Source organism: Gymnoscopelus braueri, assembly GCF_963280865.1.
Source record: "Gymnoscopelus braueri genome assembly, chromosome: 9".
Classification (NCBI taxonomy): domain Eukaryota; kingdom Metazoa; phylum Chordata; class Actinopteri; order Myctophiformes; family Myctophidae; genus Gymnoscopelus; species Gymnoscopelus braueri.
The window spans coordinates 33,324,672-33,344,226 of NC_137610.1; the positions used below are offsets into that span (position 1 = coordinate 33,324,672).

The following is a 19,555-nucleotide window of genomic DNA, read 5'->3' on the forward strand; positions in this document are numbered from 1 at the left end:
AGTATATGCACATTGTTGATGTAAAAATAGCATGCATGCTCAAAGATTGAACAAGTTGAATGAACAATGTTGAACGAATATGCTTTAGATACAGATTTTATCTGCATCTACTGTATGTTGTGACTGAATAAACATCCCATCTTCACATTCTTTGTTTCTTAAGTTGGACACCTCTTGCATATGACAAAATAAATATTAAGCTTGAAAAATGATTTTGTTGTATTGTTTTTGTATTCACAGGAACCCATAATGTACGATTTTGAATGCCACTACAGAAAAGAGCGGTGGCCGACAGCACGGTACTTTGACTTTGTGGAAGACTTCCTCATAGCTGCACAGTACAGAGAAGATTCAGATGAATGTGATCCCCCTCCATGTCCCACTACAACAACATACACATCATCAACAACAACAACAAAAACAACAACAACAAAACAGTATCTACCAGGTGAATGTTTAAACACTTAAACCCCATATATTCGTTGTACGTCAAATACCGAAGATTTACAAGCTCACAATGTGGTGCAATGTAACGTGCTGTGAGCTTGTCAATATGCTATTTCAGCCAAATATTCCTATTCTCACTGACAGCCTATTGTTGCAGGATGTTCGCATTATGACATGCCCAGAATAGGGACGCTAGGGTTCATGCTTGATTAAGAGCTTATTTATTACCTTACCCCTTTGATATTTCATAATTTAATCACCCACAATAGACACATCAATACACTGATAGGGGTGTGGGAAAAAATCGATTCAAATACGAATCACGATTCTCATGTTGGACGACTCAGTATTTTTGTATAATGACATTTTTGAGAAGTGTCAATTTCTGGGCTGAATTGGGGGGGAAAAACGATTTTGAATCGGGAAAAAACTTTTTTGAATCGAGAATCGTTTGTTTTGAAAAAATCGGGGAAAATCGGAATCGTGACCTCAAGAATCAGAATTGAATCGAATCGTGAGATAGCAGACGATTCACGGCCCTAACAGTTGATGTTTTACCTGGTACACAGAGTTGCCTACAGGAGAAGTGAGCAATTAAATGCCTAGCTTGAGGGTAGCTTACAGTCATTGCTGTGGTAAGGAAGAGCAAGAGTGCAGGTTTGCACGCGACTGTTCTTGCCAAACCCGGCCACAGCGGGACGTTTGGTCATCATATATACAATGCATTTCAATGGCAATGCGAGCGGACAAAAGATTTTTTCACTATTTTCTATTTGATTATTACTTTATTATCTTTTTCGTACATTTTTTGGAAATTTCTAAATTGTACTAAAGCAATGCATTGTTATTAAAAAGAAAATGCACGTTCTAATTTGCACTTTTGAATACTTTTAAGTATTTCTAAAAGCAAGTACTCCAGTACTTTAACTGAAGAACAAATTTGACAGAGCAACTTTCACTTGTAGTTGAGTAACATGACCATGAGTATCTACTCTTTGACTCAAGTACTGGTGTTGGGTACTTTGTCCACCACTACCGTGCCATCTGCTTTGTGAATAGCCTCTTTTTTTAGGCCAGATCTCTTGTGACAGTTGCTTTAGTTTTTTTTCTTCTTCTTCTTTTTTGTCCAGCAAGGCACGTCTTTTTTTTTCAGAAGAATGTTGTGAGATAAAAAAAAATCTAAAATGGCCCCTGTGCTCGGACGTCCCATTGTAACTTTGCTGTGGTTTGTGAGTCACGGAACCAAGGGAAGATGTCCCCAGGTAGACCATGTGAAAGGAAGAAAAGGACCGAAACCTCAATTGTAAAAGTGTTGATTACAGAGCAATCTTCCAATCTTCCCAAGCGCTTTGGCTTTTCTTTGCTTGAGCGGCCAGATCAGACCTTTTGTCTGGGGAGGGAAGAAAAGGCGGCAGTGAGGTGACTTTTTAGCACCTGACAATGAGCCGTTTTCATCGTTGGCCATTAACACTCCACCCTCTTCTACTTTTTGCTCCATCTTTTTCTGTCCTTTATCTCCCTTAAACTCAACCAAATCATCACTATATGTTGTCCGTTTACTTTTTAGACTCTTCTGCAGAATCACCGCTGCCCTCCGGTACAGCAGCAGACTGTGATTCTGCATCAACAGACTGCAAATCATGTAAGTTTATAGAAAGGAATGCCTTCCCCTTGAGTTAAGGAAGGTGTTGTTGAACCAGCCCAGCTGGTGTGTTGAACAGTAAACTTTTGCCTGCTACAGTATTTCTTGCCGCATTCTCGAGCGTATTAGTGGATCTCCCTGAAGCTATTGTCACTTGATTAATGACACACCGCAGGGTAAACCCTCCATTAGATCTAGCTTTAACTCGTGACATTCATGTCTTGTCTCGTTTGGCTCAAACATTTTCCTTGTCATGTCACACAGCGACCTGCTAACCACTTGAACCCAAGCATCCCTATTCCGGAGCTAACATTCTGCTGAAATATTAGATCTAGATCGGCCTATTTTTGGCGAAGATATTTAGTGTACAAGAGGAGGGGGCCTATTGGAAGATTCCACCTTGGAATGCGTTCAACTAAGTATAGGGTGTAAGTGGTTAGAAAGGAAATGGTGCCAATACTGCCATGGTATTTGAAAGCATGGGAAGACAATTGACACTTTTAAGATTATGATTTTATTAAAATCATCATTTCTGTTTACTTAAATATCGGGAGGAATTCTACTGCTACAAAATCCAGGATGTTCAAAATTGTACACAACATTCTGTAATTTGGTTCTCTCCATTTCTTACATTCCTACACAAGTTGAAAAGTCCGCCAGACCAAAAAATCGAGAAGGAGTGCATTCAGCACTTTGTAGATGGGTAGGAACGACATAATAATTCTCCCACCGTTTTCCTGTGAAAGGAACCCTTAGAGGCTTAACATACAAACTATAATTTCCGAAATACAGTATCCCTTAAAAGACACTAACGAGCCATGATATATAATGGATGTCTTAATTTTGTCTTTCTATTAGTGCTGGAATCCATTGCTTGTAGTTGTCATTGTTGATGGATTACAGGCTTGTTGCAAATTAGTAGCACCAAAGGCTCAGTTGGCATCTAATGTTATTGAAATTGTGGCATCTCAACTGTATTTAAAACGATTAAATCAACAGCTGAAGGCTGCATGTCAATTAATTAAGGATTGCTTTTGAGGTATTTTTCATCTTTGTCAGTTGACGTTCCAATATAAAAAGTTACACGTTCAAATATGCCGCAGTACTGGTCTAAGCAATGAAGCTCTGTCTCATTGCACATGTTCATTCTTGAGCCGTACCAAGTACAATATTGGCTTCATAGCTCTGTATTGAACTCAGTAGATAGTAGACATGGCGTCCTCTTTCAGAGAGACTTCAATGAGTGCAACAGTAGAGTAAGACAAAATTACTAGACGACCAAAATAACAAGAGACCAACAGTGAGGAGAGCATGGGTCACAGTATATAGACAACATGTGTAACTAATACTCTTTACAGTACGTCCCCGGAGTACTAGGTGTAAAGAAGAAAAATAATGTTAACACAAATTGTATAGGCATAAACATCTACAATAGGTAGATTATCTTTCAAGTCTGTAAAAGCCACGTAAAATGACTACTGGATCACAAAGTATTGTATTTTGTTTGATCATATAAGTGACCTTGTTGTATTTAATTTGGCATTTTCTCACAGGGAATGAGCAACAGAGGTTCCTCCCTGAGGCAGTAGAGCGAAGTCTTCTGTTATTACTGTTCATTCCGGTGGCAGCCGTTGTATTCCTGCTCGTGTGGAAGGTGAGTTGAACTTTTGCCTGAAGCCTTCCGCATAACCTCTCCTCTTGTCTCCTTTGAGGTATATAGATTTCAGACATGGCTACTAGATGCTTTCCGTTGGTCTCACTAATTCCCTTGTTTGAACTTTTATGTTCTCATATGGTGTCCAGCAAACACTGGCTTGGATTATTATGTGTTTAGATTAGGAATAAGCAACAGATGTTCATGCATCATTTAATACATAAAAATAAATTCCATTTCCATTGCTAATATTGTGCTTTACTATATTTTAGCGGCAGTGTGCAGGCTGAACGTGCTCTTTTTGGCATTTCTTTGGCAGTTTTTGGTTTATTTAGACAGGAGAGTGTAGAGAGACGGGGAACTGAAGGCAGAGAGAGGGGAGAGAGAGATTTGACACGTGACGGGAGACGGATTCAAACTCGGGTCCTCATGACTCACAAGGAGCATGTGGTTGTTACATTTCCAGGCTCCCCCTGAACACTTTTAAACTGATTAAAATTGACACACACACACACACACACACACACACACACACACACACACACACACACACACACACACACACACACACACACACACACACACACACACACACACTGAATGGAAGGCTTTGATGTAAAGTATTATTTTACTCACACAGGTCCGATCCAGGCGGAACCGGGAAGAACCTGAGCAGAACTCTGGAGAAGGAGGTCTGTTCACAGGGACAGAAGCGACTGCACCTTCCATTACTGTTGAAATAACTGAAAAGTAAGCTAAGTTGTTTTTATTGTATTGTCTCTGTATGCATCTCTGTATGCATACAGCCATCTGACTAATGCTGATTCAGCCTAGCGTCCCTATTCTGGGGCGAATTAGGTTAAAAATAGCAGATCTACAATCTCACGTGTTGCGTCGCAGTGTGTTCTTAGCTTGCTATTGTCAACAAAGATATTTAGTGCAGAGCGGAAAGACAACTAAGTGTTAAGTTATTATTATTACTGGTTAAAAATGGGGCCTGAAGTGTATGGGTTTTTCATTTTGGGCCTGTTGTGATATTAACTGCTTTCTCTTCTAAAATGAATTTCAGAGACAAGTTGAACATCATTGATACAGTGTAACTGTCATCTCTTCAATTCCCCTCAGCATCATTGGTGAGATTTGACAAGAAATTACAGGAGAGAGAGAGAAAAGGCTACAAAGATTTTCTGTGCAAACTTGTAAAAAACCCTGTTCCTACAACCACTCTCTCTGTGTTTGTTTCACAGGCTTCCACTCCTGTCCTCCGGTTTGTGTCCCAAAGGAGATCCAATTAAACACGAAGCTTAATTCCGTAGTGATACCCGAGACGCATCCTGTCCAGTGACTGCTCTCCAAATTGGCACTGCCATTACCGAGATTCGTCCGGTTAGAATTATGCTTGCTACTACCGTATGGATACGTTTGCCTTTCTTTTAAGACTATGCTGACCCATCCAGGCCGCCCTCCACCCCCATCCCTGTCATCCTCTCTGATCACAGAAAACACTTAATGGAAAGGATTGATGTTGTCCTTCCCAATAGCAGCTCCCAGCTTCTGAACAGAACCTGTTGACTGGATGAACTCTTTGGGAAAGCTTTTTTCTCCAGCATACAAATCCAATCAGAACATTGCTGGAGTCTGGCTGTATACCCCCTTCTTTCAGCAGCAAAAGCAGAGAGACATTGGCAATCTTTTGTACAGCACTGAGGCATGAATTACTACCTCTAGTCCAGTGGTTCCTAAACGGTGTGCCAAGGCACACTGGTGTGCCGAGAGACAAGTCCAGGTGTGCCTAATTCAAGACATATGAATTATTTTTTAATGTACTATATGACTACTTTGTGTGCACTCATTTCCCATTACAGAGGCAAATTCGTTGCCCTAAATTAATTTTAACCACTTTCATCCTGACATCCCTATATTGGGTACGCCATTAGAGGCTTTTAAACATTTTCTTAAATAGAATAAATAGCTAATCGACAAACTTACAAAACATCGCATCACAACACGTTGTCAGCTCGTATATCAGCTATGTATATATGTATACAGGTGTGCCTTGATAATTTGACTTGCCCATGGTGTGTCTTGGGCGCAAAAAGTTTTAAAACCACTGCTCTAGTCGGCCTCTATGTTAACCATACTCTTTACCTGTACACTTTAATATCTCTGCGTTTCCCATAGCACGCATTGTTTTTGCTTCATCCATACTTTATCCGATGAGGTTATATGATGTATATTTATTTATTGGTGACAGCATTGAGCTGCTGTTGCGGTCGGTGAGATGAACAGCAAATTGTTTGGAGTGATCTAAGCACGATTTCACTAAGGAGGAGTTGTTCCTCAAGGGTACATTACATAGGACATACATTTTATTCATTAACCACTTAAACTATATACTTCTTTGACAGGGCTCCCCAGGGTTTTAACCCTGCCCCCTTCCCTTTCCCCCCCTCTACATCAAATCTCTTCACCTGAAATAGCCGGTTGGAATAGTAGATTGGCTATTTTCACCTAATGTTCACCTAATTTCGCCAAATGTTCACCTATTATGACATGCCCAGAATAAGGACGCTAGGGTTCAAGTGGTTAATAGTTTTTCGCTCTGAATACTAATGCAGATAACCTTTGGAATATCCTCAAAACCACATTCCTCTACAAATGTCATTGTACAATGTATAATGCTGTTATTACTGGTATATGACATAATGTGTTATGAATGGAAAAGTAGAGAAACAAATACTGTACATTGACTAACTTACATTAACTTAAATAATCATTGTATTCACCTTGTGCTAATGAATATCAGGGAAGAAAATTCCAGGATTTTAGTTTTAAGCAAAATGTTTTGTTTTGTTTTTGGGCCAAATGTAAGACAGAGGGGAATTTCCCATAATATTATAGCTTTAAAATACCATAAATAAATAAAATGTGTTACACATAAGTCTTTTTCGCGAGTTCCAGACAAACAAAACATTCATTTGGTATAGTATGCCGTTCTAGGAAGGATGAGAGCTACTGTATAAGCTTTGAAGGAATGGAAAAGCTAAGATAAACTATACAAAATAATGTTTTTGGAAATTCACACCAAGCTCCTCAAGTATATACAGTACATCAAGGATATACTGTACATCCTTGAATGATCCATCAAATGTTCCTTTTACATCCACAACAATAACATCTGTCCTCATCTCAAACCTGTTCATTTGCGAGGTACCCATTTCTCCTTTCCCAGCTTGACTTCAACAGGTATCCAGTTGTGCTTGTACACAACCAAAACCCTGCATTAAAAAATCGTATATGTCCGAGTGCGTTTACATGTACTGTATGCTAATACGTCTCTACTGTGTCATTCTTACCCTGATTAATTAAGGCAATACACCGGTATCTGATTTCCTAAATCAGGATACAGTCTTAATACGAGACGACTCCTTGTTTTTTACCCAGTCTTTTGATTGTTTTGGGCATGTACTGTAAATGCTTTGTTTGCTTTTGTTTGCGTTTGTTAGGGTCTGAATATGGGTACACAAAATGTAACAACTTCAACTAATATATTTAGAAGTGTTTACAAGCTAAACCCAACTTTTGAGTAAAACATGTAAACCCAGCTTATTGTTATAATCACACTAATGCTACACATGTATATGCTTCAATTGAATTATTACCATAATCTGATTATTTGCAGTGGTATTAGTGTGCATGTAAACGCACTCATGACAAGGTCGGTTCACTCGTCACAATATTCCAGATAGTGTTGAATTAACTGTACTACACTAAACAGATCTTAAAGGACAGGACCAATAGTTTGTAAGTTGCTGGAAGGGGTACCGTAATCATGTCAAACATCCACGCATGTACAGTACATTGCCAGGTGGAAATGCCATGCAAGTCTTTAATCTTTATATCAAACCATTCTCAGATGATTAACAGCAATTAACAATTCTAAATTATTTTAACCAAATAAAGTTGGGATGGCGATCACAACATGACTTTCATACTGTGTTTGTCAAAAGTAGAAACAGAAGCAAAGATATTCTACCAGGTCAAGAAAATGGCATATTGGAACCTGAAATAAAAAATTTAAAAATGGTGTCCTTTGATAATGATTATTCAAGTGCTTTGAGAGGATTCCTTAAACTTTAAACAGGCTATCATAAAGGACATACTAAATTAGAACAATGATTTCTGTTTAAGAAATTCTGTTCATGAATCAAACGAATATTATTGCCATAATGTTCTTCACAAACATTTTGCAATGTGCAACCATTGCATGACCCCTAACTTTCCATAACAGATCTGGAACCATAAAAATAATAGCAGAATTCAGTTTCCCACAGGTAAATGGGGACTCCTACAATAATGCTACATGTTTAAAATTCTGTCACAGTATACAGCAATGGAAGAACTCCTCAAGCAGTATATCCGACCGACCACGGTATATCCGAGCCCCCTCGGATGTACAAAGACAATGAGCCCCACACCCCACCACCTCCCTTCCTATAGGCAATCTCACATTTAACAAGCTTGGAGAGTAGAAGAATGTTCCACCTGTCAGGGAGAAGCTAGGTGCAATCAGATCTGTGATCTGTCACACAAAGAAGGCTACATATTTGATGAATATGAATCGGGTTGGCTGCCACAGCTTCAAAAAGCCAGGCAGTAAACCTAAACTAGATTGACAAAATGCTCCATCTCACTAAGTTGGGTGGGGTACTGACTGCTAGAGAATTTCAAGAATGTATACTATTATTTATGGTCTTGCTGTACATTGTACCATGTTCCACTCTTGGTTTTGTGCCTTGTTTGAATGATGTGACTGACTGCTGATGTTTGAACTGTCAAAGCTTGTCTGTCACTAGTCTTTGTGGTTGGAAAAAAAAAGTGTGAGAGAAAATAAATGTTATTTTACAAGGCAGGATAATTAGGATGATCTCACAACCATGACCCTCTCACTGATTGAACACAGACCTTTTTTTATTCTTTCTTTCTTTTATTTTTCTTTGTAGATAAAAAGATCACATGTAAACCAGAACAATCCACAGTAGCTAGACAGCACAGGAACTTGGTTTTATTTTGGGTTATTTTGTTGCCCACAGTCTTCATATTACAAGGTTTTCCGTGTTGTATGTTTTCCAGAAAAGCAGTGAAACATCACAAGTGATGACAGAATGAACTGCAGTGGCTGTCACATTTCTGTCTGCATGTTATGTTCTTTAGACTTTGTAACCTTATAGGAAACAGTTCTACAGGTACAGTACACCTGTGTGTTTAATGTGTTTTTGGGAATACGCTGTTGGGAATTTTCTATTAGGAGAGTATTTATTGTGGAACAAATTGAGTCTGTTTAAAAACAAAATGTATACCACATTGGTGTTCATATAGTTCAGAGAAACAGTATATTTCAGCATGAATAGCTGAAATGCTTGATGTGGTTAAGTGTTGTTTGTAGTGTTAAACCATGCAAGAGAATGTTTATTCATTAAAATATGCGATTCTGAGCAACATTTGGAACACGCTACAGTATATATTGATGCTTAGACCAGACCCTATCTCCTCCATCAACTTTAGCTTAACATTTATGTTGACACTTAACTTCTCACTGCTGTTGCTGCTATGCCACCTGAATTTCCCAACGGGGATCAATAAAGGTTTATCTTATCTTATTGTATCTTATCTTAACATTGACCTTATGGTAGTGTATGAGCCTGTATATTAAAGCTACAGTATGGAATCACAATGACACTGTGTAAGTACTTATAGTAATGAGAATCCACCTAATACATAGGTACTTACAATATGTACAAGTTACATATTGGACATTATGTACTGGCATAATGTTTCATCCTTTTCATGTCAAATATCAGTTAGTTACTGTTATTACATATAGGCCTAATGCATTACTAAGTACCTACACAGTATTACAGTGTAGATGCAATACTTTTAAAGAGGTTAATGCACAGGTTTCACTAAACTCTACTAACTCTACTAAAATACCCTAAAATAAGGCTAACATTAATGTGTCACAAAGCAAAAAACTGTTTTGCGTGTTTACACGTGACAAAAATCATTTTTATTTGTTTGTTTTTTTGTTTTGTTTTTTTTACATATATATACTATATTAATATCATGAGATGCAACAGGTCTAAGCTGTGAATAAAAATAAAAATAAAAATAAAAAAAGGTCTCCCATTTTCCTGTCAGTTTGAGAGTCTATGAACATTCAGTATGTAGATATCATTAAATTGATGCACGGAATGATGTTATCAGAGTTAAGTGACTCTTAAGTGATTCTTAACCACTTAAGCACATGAACCCTAGCGTCCCTATTCTGGGCATGTCATAATAGGCGAACATTTGGGGAAAATCGCCAAACATTCGGTGAAAATAGGCGAACATTCGGCGAAGATAGCAGACCTACAAGCTCACAATACGTCACTTTAGGATGTGTTTTGAGCTTGTAGATTGTCTATTTTTACGGTTTGACGTACAATAAAGTATAGGGTTTAGCCTACGTGGTTAAGCCTGATTTATACTTAGTTGTCCGATGGCGTTGCGCTGCAAAAATAGCCGATCTAAAAGCTTGTAGATCTGCTATTTTTGCTGTGTGACAATGTTGTACGATGAGTAGAAATTGAACATAATTTTAGTGAATTTTCGCCGATAATGACAATGCCAAAATAGGGGCAGGTTTAATGTGGTTAACCAGTGCTATTAGGCTTTTAACAAGTGAGCGAAATAGACCCACATCAGTGGGAGAATCGAAAGGCTCTCGGCAGGAAACAAGTCTTGGGTGCCAAAAGTAATGTAATTATTGCCCGGTTGATATTCTGGGTGAGACTCCACTGTGTTCTGTATTTTTGTATAAATGTAAACAAGCATACTATGAGATATGAATAAAGTACACGTATCTGATGGATGTATACTGACTTTTGTTATTGTTTGACAATTCCTTCTCAGACGGCGAGTCCATATGTGATTTTGATCTAGTGGTAGATCAGGATGAGCCTCTAAGGGACAACTCGAAAAAGCCAGAGAAAGATATTTGATTTTCAACACACACTGATGTCAGACACAACATAAACCGTGTCAAAGTCACATATATGGAGATTTTCAACATGCACTGATGTCACAATAGAAATAATTTCAAATGCATTTATGGAGATTTTCAACATGCAGTGATGTCAGACACAACACCGATTTGCACATCGATGTGGCCCCTGGTGCCCCCTGATACACCTAGAACCTATTCCAAGTTCAGTCCAGTGTGGGGATTGGCGGTGCGACATAGATTTGAGGGCCACGTAGCGGCCCGAACCTCTAGCTCTAGTACAATCAAGGGCCCAGCATCCGCCTTTGAAATTTAGTCTATTATAGGAAGTGACAGTTCATATGAATGGCCTGTAGTTTTGCTGTTTTACCCCTGCTGGTGTCAGAAGAAATAACTCTCGATGCAAGTGGGTGGATTTTTGCCGAACTTTAGACTTGATTTTATTACCTTAATAAACATTGTCATAAATACTATATGCTTCCAGTCGCTAGTAAAAAGTCTTCTTCCAATCACCATGATATGCGTTTTGGTAAATTATGGTCCCATTTATTTTACCTTCTACCTTGTGATGCTTTGATTGATAAGCTACACAACCAATATCATTCATTCCCCACCTCCGCTCTGGTCCCAACCAATAGCATTCATTTCCGGTTGCTTAGGATATGACGCGATATGACACAATATAGAAAGTTGGCGGATTTGAAATAGCTGAAAAATAGGCTTCATTTACGGTCTGTAGAGTCTGTTTCCAAAAATATACACAATACACGTACTGTATGTGCAAAAATGTGTTTGGAGGTACTTCCTTGGCCTACTGGCAGCGTGCACAAGAGATTTGGTGCTGATCGTTCCAGCGGTTTGCGAGATTAGACCCGGCCATCTCGGAGGCTTACGTTCGCAGACCTCAAGTGTCAGTAATGCTTTAAATGCTGTCGATAGATCAACTGAGGAGGGAAGACAGCTTAGTGGTTGTCCAGCAGAGAAAGTTATTGGTCCTAGGTCATCAGTCGCCCATAATGGGTCTGGTGACACAGGTCTCAACCGTTCATCCATCCCTCAGTGCAAGTTTTGATAGATACACTGATAAAGTCACTGCACTTGACAAATTGCCTCAAGGTCTGAGTTTAATAAATACGGTATTAAATACTTCACTTTAAGGTCAAAACAGGAGCCATTACAGTAAGACAATTAATTATCTTTATATTGCATTGCGCTAAGTGGGGAATGGGATATGGCCGTGAAGCCTCAATGAAAAGCAAATCTATGCAAGAACCAGGATAGAGACCACTCCTTATCTTAATCAAGCTAGCCATCAACTGAAACATTCAAAAGTCCTTAGCTTTGGATGTGCCAATGGCAGGAGTCAAGCCCCAGCAAGGTTTGGGTTCACATTTAGAGGAAACCGCAAAGCCTGCGGCCCTGCGCTGGACTTACTAGAAATCTCTTGATCGTTTGCAGGCACAAGTGATCTGCGGTGCTGTGAGGAGGCAACAACAAGCCTTATCTAACTGGGAGTGCTAATATTTCTTTATACTGGCAGTGATAAAAGCTGCTTGGGCCCCTCGCTTTGTAAGAAACAGCTCTGCTACATGCTGTACGCACACATGAAATCAAACCGAAACCAAACACATAATGTAGGACTGCAACTAACAATTTTCATAATCAATTAAGGTCTCAATAATCCTTTGTATTGTTTTATTAATCTATCCTTTGCTATTAATTTTGAAAATAAAATAACGGTAAAATAACGGTAATAAAGCATAATGGTAAAAGTCTGCAGTGTGTGTGTGTGTGTGTGTGTGTGTGTGTGTGTGTGTGTGTGTGTGTGTGTGTGTGTGTGTGTGTGTGTGTGTGTGTGTGTGAGCATCTGCTAAATGCCTAAATTGTAAATTGTATTTCAGTCAATGAGGCTTACTTAACCCACAAGCAGTTAACATTACTTTACGGTGACTTTTTGGCACCGTAAACCGATTGTGTAGATATGTTACCATGGCAGCTGCTGAAAATGTTGGTGTACACACAGTATATGGTGTGCATATACATTGTATATATTTTATTCTCTTATTAGTATTAGCCTACTGTCTTTTGCCCTTGTTTTCTTTAATTACTATTATTATCTATGCTGCTGAAATGTCTGAAGGAAGCCAAACCATTCTTTGTTTTTTTTATCTTGTGTACCTGTACACAAGATGTAACCATAAAGAAGAACCTTGAACCCTTGAACCTTGAACACGAAGAAAAACGATGAGACTGTTAAGTGTATGAGAGGCTGTTCTGGCAGGAGTCAAACCTTGGCTGCAAGGATACATGACATGTGGGCCCAGACATAGGCTAGTAGGAAGATCAACTGACATAGTTATAGTGGGGTTGGGGTTAGGGTTACTGTTCAGCTGTTCATCCATCCCACAGATTTTCACTGTACTTGACAAACTGTCTCAAGGTTTGAGTCTAATATATATATAGTATAATAAGCAGTTCACTTTACGGTTGAAACTTGAGCCATTGGAAAGAATTATCTTTGATTTGCTGCATAGCGCTGTAGGGAATGGGATATCGAGTGAAGCCTCAACAGAGATTTCTTAGGTTTGATTCATGCAGGGCCATACTGTACATTTATGTTAGCCTACATAAATCAAACAGTATCAAAACAAATCTGTGCAAGGAACCATACCAGAGACCACTCCTTATCTTCATCAAGCAAGGCTTCAACAAAAGTCCTTTGCTTTGGATGTGCCAATTTGCAGGAGTCGAACCTTGGCTGCAAAGATACATGATTCCTGGACTTTCCAGAAATCACTTGATAATTTGCTGGCACAAGTGATCTGTGGTGCTGCGAGGAGGCAACAACAGGGCCTTATCTGGCAAATATTGTATTTTCTTTGAGGGAAAGACAGAATTTACACACACAAAAAAAGTATATGGCTCAGAGACATGTTAAACAATAATGGCCACACAAAATAGCAATAAAATAACAATGGAAATGGAAACAGTAAAAGATAGCATTAAAATCAAATGATGTGGATCTCGCAATCCACATGGGAACAGCATGGCTTCCTGTGCTGTATGCAGAGCTACATCTGTGAGAGAGAGAGAGAGAGAGAGAGAGAGAGAGAGAGAGAGAGAGAGAGAGAGAGAGAGAGAGAGAGAGAGAGAGAGAGAGATAGAGAGAGAGAGAAAGAAAGAGAGAATTATGAGACTGCAGTCCTCACCCATAGAAGACTGCAGTAACTGGGCTCACGGGTACATTCTGAATGAACGTGTGTGGTGCCAAAACAGCCAGCAAGCCTTGGCTGGATACATGGACGTGTGTACTGTCATGGAAGCTGGCTGCATACTGCATGCATTTCCAATTAACACCCGCCCTGAACTCACATTCTTGCTGACTGAGTGTGCACTGCTAAGACATTCCCCTGGGTAAATACAGGTTACCATATTACACTTATGTTCAGAAAATATCAAGTTTGTGCAAGCAAAGTTTATGGAGGGTTGTCCTACCACACATGAACCTGGGGATCTGTATTACGCACATTCACATACCGATGGTGTGTAACCAACCTGCTCGTCGAGAGCAGTTAGGGGTTCAGTGTCTTGCTCAAGGACGCTCCGACACGTCAGGAGCCAGGAGGAGCCGGGGATCAAACCTTCAGATTCCAAGACGGACGCTCTACCACCTGAGCCACTGCCGTCCGGAATATATGCAGCTCACAGCAATATATGCAGATCACAGCAAAATCCTGAGTTTTCATTTAAATCTTATGACTCTCAAAGTGGGGTCTGGGGATCCCCAGGGGTCCTTGAAGGGGTTCCCCAGCCAAAATGTTGAGTGTGTCACTTTTGCACAGGAAACAATAAATGAGGCTCACACACAGTGAAATCCTCACTCCATTTGGAACTCTGAGAGTGTGCAAATGTAACCAAACGAGTCCATTTGGTTACACGTGTACACGCTCAGAGCTAAATGAGCAGTGCAGACAGTCCAGGCGGTAGTCAGTCACCCCTAAGAGGAAGTAGCTTCGCTCTCTGTTTCGCAAGCTTGGCCTGAAGAACCCTCTGGCAGCATCGCTAGCCTGTCCTCCCTTCACCGCACCTCACAGCCAGGAGTGGTTCTCTCCAGAGAGACAGGACCCAGCTGTTCTCCACGCCGCAGGAAAGGCATTCAGTGACCGGACCCCTTTCGTCTTTTGTTTCTGTGTTTTGACCGCAAGCCAAATGAACTCCGACCAAGCTGTGCGTTAGCCTCTTAATGGAGTGTGAAGATCTGTGTATGCTGTCTGGGTGGTTGTGTGAGGAGCGCTGTGTGTGTGCGCTTGATATGTGTGTGGTGGTGAGCGCGCACGTGTGGTTTGATGGATCTGTCCCTTAAGTATGAGTGTAAGCAACTTGGGGAGCACTCTCAAAAGTTTATTTTTATGATTCATGATTTTTTTCCCTCCTCCAGATCTAATATGTTTCCTGATTATAATGTAGCTACTTCATCAAATATTATTAAAACAAACATGTTTAATGCTGCAAGACCCTGATTGGCAGAGAGTAGGGTCAAAGCTTAGTTATTTTGAGAAGGGCCTCCCCTAGCATCCCTATTCAGGGGGGAACATTCACCGAAACTAACCGATCTACAAGCTCAAAACGTGTCGCAAAAGAGGGGTGTAGAGGGGGGGAACGTGCCTAGCCGACCCTGGTCAAGTTTACTAAGTATAGATGTTTAAGTTGTTAAGCCAAATGACTCAAATAGTTGCCCTGACATGTTTACAGGAAAAAAGGCTTGTAATTTTGCCCACTTATCTATTTAGGCACCAGGCTCACATACCCCTTAGGGACCAGTTGCTACACCAAACAAAAAAGGTAAACACTTTCATTTGAAGGTAATTGGTCCACAAGCATTACTTTAACAGGTTAATAGTCTGTATTCACTACAAGTCACTCCACAGTGCTATTGCTTTGAAGATCAGTATACGATGTAGCACGCACAAAAAGAGCTTCACACTACAAACATCAACACCACGCTGTTTTTCCAACACACACAATTTCTCCTCTCCCACTGATGTCTCCCACATTTGACACATTTTACCACCTTTATGAGAAATTTTTAGGTGTATAACTGTTGTATACTGTTGTTGTTTTTTATTGATGGTGCTTTTTATTGTTCATATTTATTTCATCTCTTTTTTTTCTCGTTTACATGCATTTAAAAAATGGGTGACATTATTGTCCATACAAGCTTCCACGAAGTGTAGTTCAAACGATAGTTTTGTGGACAAACACCTTGCCCAGCCCTGAGGGCAGCTGGGTCTTAATCCCTTAAGCCCTATTTTCAAATTATTTTGAAAACGTTCGCCTATAATGACTTGCCCAAAATAAGGATGCTGTGTTAAAGTCGTTAAGCCACCACTTTTGTTGACTATTTTATAGACCTTTTTCTGAACAGCTTCCTTCTTTTGTAAAAGACACAACTGATTTCTATCTTGGATTTGCTAGATCCACTTCCTACATATTGCATATTAGCTACTTTCAACATAGAAGCACTGTATACAAATGTTTCCCTTGAGGGAGGCATTCACCCGTTTAACTGACATACTACAGTACTTTGTACGTTCACAAATTCAACTTTTGAACACCTTAAGTTCAACGTAAACTTTGATTTTAATTAGTTTCCTTCATACCTGGATCATCCATAAAGACAAAGCATTGCGTACTTTATACAGTACAGTACTTTATACAGTACTTTATACAGTTTGGTGTACTGAGTACACCAAACCCGCCTTTTAAGAGCTGACAGTTGACACCCTCGTCCGCTAAAAACAGGCTACCTGACAGTCAGTTCTGCAGATTAAAACATATTTGTAAAGACCCTGCTCACTTCACTAAACACTGTTGCTACGGGAATGAGGAATCCAGAACTGATTTCTTCAAAGGTATCCCAAAAAGTAAAAAAGTAAAAACTAAAAACAAGCTCCTATGTTTATCTCACAAGTATTCTTGGTGTGCTGAAATGGTTAAGCTGGTTTTATGGCATATTTAAAAATCAGATCCCCAGTTGCACAATGTTTTTATTGACCTCCCTCGAGTAGTGTTCTCACGAGGTAGAAACTTGAGCTCACTTTTGTTCATTCTGATCTGCCTCCAGTAATTACAGTGCAGTACAACAACTGCACTTTTAAATGTACCGCCTTCAAACACTCCCATTCATGAAAAGCAATTCCCATCAAAGGGACCATTATCTCGTACCACAAAGGGTGTTAAATGCATTATCAATTTCCCATGTGGCAAATACTATGTAGGTAAAAGTAAACATGCCCTAAAGACACGCATTGCAGAACATTGCAGCGCCATAAGATGTCAAAACACTACTTGTTGTAGCACATCTCATTGTGGCGGGTTATCCAGCCTCTGCCCTTATTTACGTTGGCTTAGAGAAAATACCTGCACCTATAAGAGGGTGGGATTTAGTTTGCTGTTGAAGGGAGAAGATCACTGGATGTCAATACCATTAGGATTTAAAACCCTTATTTTGACATTGTATAGACATTGTATAGAGCTTACCGTCAAGCTTACCGTCAAGCACAACTACACTTCCCCTCTAGCATTAGGCTATCTCATAATTGCTTAAAATCTTGTGGTTGCTTAAAATCTTTTTTATACAAATATACATTTTCTATGAAAGGATTTTTTTCTATAAAAATGCATTTTCCTCAAAATAATCTTTCAACCTAACTACCGTATGAATGTACATACTTTGTATACATTTTGAGCGCCCTTTTGAAACTCCTACTCCTAGTCACATTCTCTCTTTCTTACGAGTTCAATATGGAGTTATGAATGTCCATGGCCTCTAGCCTCATGAATCAAATCAGTTCATGTTTTTTTCATTTGATCAGACTGTATTCGAGACTCAGCTCTTCTTTTTCTGATTTGTTGATTGTTTACACTGAGATGATGACTTGTCACGCGATTTGGAGGATTCTATCCCATTATACAGACATAACAGGATCAAACACATCTATGAGTGGCTATACCATAGTCAAACTTCACTTGATTGATGATTGATTGATGATTGATTGATGATTGAATACTTTATTAACAAGTTTGTTAACAGTATAGGTAGTACAGTCAAAGGTTATGCTAAAAGGATAACACAAAAAGCCCTGGGGGGCTTGTTTCCATTGTGGTCAGTTGTAGCCAATTAATCAGTAATAGCCTACTTATAATACATACAATACAATACAATACAATACAATACAATACATATCAGTAGAAAACTCAGTAGAATCAAAAGGTATGTTTACAGAGAAAGGATCAGGGGTGGGGGCGGGGGGTAGAGGATGCTACTACCAAGGTGTTCAAGGAGTTAAACTATGCTCAATTGTAATTTAAGGTCAGCCATTCTTTTAGGTTAGTTTTGTTTTTTGGGTAGGGAGACGAGATCTTTAATGGGTTTTGGTAGGGCATTCCACATTTTGATGGCAGCATAGTAGAATTCATTTTCCCCATACTGTTTTATAATTGTTGTACGCATAATACTCTCTAATATTATAGTATGTTTCTGGTTCGACTCCGCATCAGATAACTGTGTTACCTTCCCTTTGCCACCTGTCATAACTCACTGTACTAGAAAATGGAAAGCTGAAAATCCTTGTAAGCTGTGTGCCCTAAGAAGAATTAGAGGTGAGCTATTATTGAGCAGGATAAACATATAAAAGAGCTGTAATCAAACACCCATTTTATTGACGTTGGCAAAACAACTAATAAATTATGCAATCTTATGCATCAAATCAAACTAAATGATAATTGTGATAATTATGTAACCAAGAGCCATGCTAATTGTCGCCACAATCACTTCAGTAGCATGCATGTGTGACACTGATGTACCAATCCAGCAGGTCTGAGTTCACATGCAGCTTGTTTTCCCACAACATTGTCCCCATGAATCACAACAGCCAGCGACAGAGGTATGTGGGCGTGGGTTTTGCGGGGGTGTTAAGGTGTTCGAGTATATGCGTACGTGTGTGTGCTTGGTGTGTGTGTCGGTGCGTGTGTGGGCGGGCAACAGCATAATCATTACAGCCAAAGACAGTGAAAGGGCGTCCTGAATGCACGGCCTTGAATGCTCCGTTCCCCGTTCTCCAATGACAGCGCATACATTAACAAAAAAAGGGGCATTATCTGCTCTCTTGAATGCGTGACAAAGCTCTTTATCGTCACTGACTGTCCTGTTTTGTGTGTGTGTGAGTTTGTCCCCTACTTCTTCCCTCTCTGTCTCTCTTTCTATTCGAGTGTCTGTGTGTGTGTGTGTGTGTGTGTGTGTGTGTGTGTGTGTGTGTGTGTGTGTGTGTGTGTGTGTGTGTGTGTGTGTGTGTGCGTGTGCGTGTGTGTGTGTGTGCATGTGTGCCTGAATGTGTGAGTGCGTGTGTGCGTGTGTGCGTGCGTGCATGTGTGCATGAGTGTGTGCATGCGTGTGTGCGTGCATGTGTGTGTGTGTGCATGCGTGTGTGTGTGCATGTGTGTGTGCATGTGTGTGTGCATGTGTGCATGCGTGCATGCGTGTGTACGTGCGTGTGTACGTGCATGTGTGCGTGCATGTGTGCTTGCGTGCGTGCGTGGGAATCAGCACTGGACCCTAGTTACAGGTCAGGTGCTCTAAGGTTACTAATAGCCCACACCAATAGACTTGTGATCCACGTCTTGCCCTTTATGAGGCTCTACCCCCCTACAGGCCGCCCCCCCGTCCCCCACCCCCCAAGCCAGCCCTGTCCCGGGAGGACGTAACAGG

The 19,555-nt window shown here is 40.0% G+C and overlaps 1 protein-coding gene across 1 annotated transcript in view; it reads left to right on the top strand.

Annotated features, from left to right (window-relative positions):
• Nucleotides 1-5,735, top strand: part of kitlga (kit ligand a) — a 41,183-nt gene extending 35,448 nt beyond the window's left edge. The window contains exons 5-10 of the mRNA XM_080437453.1: nucleotides 241-448; nucleotides 2,015-2,089; nucleotides 3,643-3,743; nucleotides 4,384-4,493; nucleotides 4,813-4,876; nucleotides 4,991-5,735. Coding sequence (XP_080293579.1) covers nucleotides 241-448; nucleotides 2,015-2,089; nucleotides 3,643-3,743; nucleotides 4,384-4,493; nucleotides 4,813-4,843 — 525 coding nt within the window. The 3' untranslated portion in view covers nucleotides 4,844-4,876; nucleotides 4,991-5,735. The remainder of the gene's footprint in view (nucleotides 1-240; nucleotides 449-2,014; nucleotides 2,090-3,642; nucleotides 3,744-4,383; nucleotides 4,494-4,812; nucleotides 4,877-4,990) is intronic.
• Nucleotides 5,736-19,555: the final 13,820 nt, after the last annotated feature.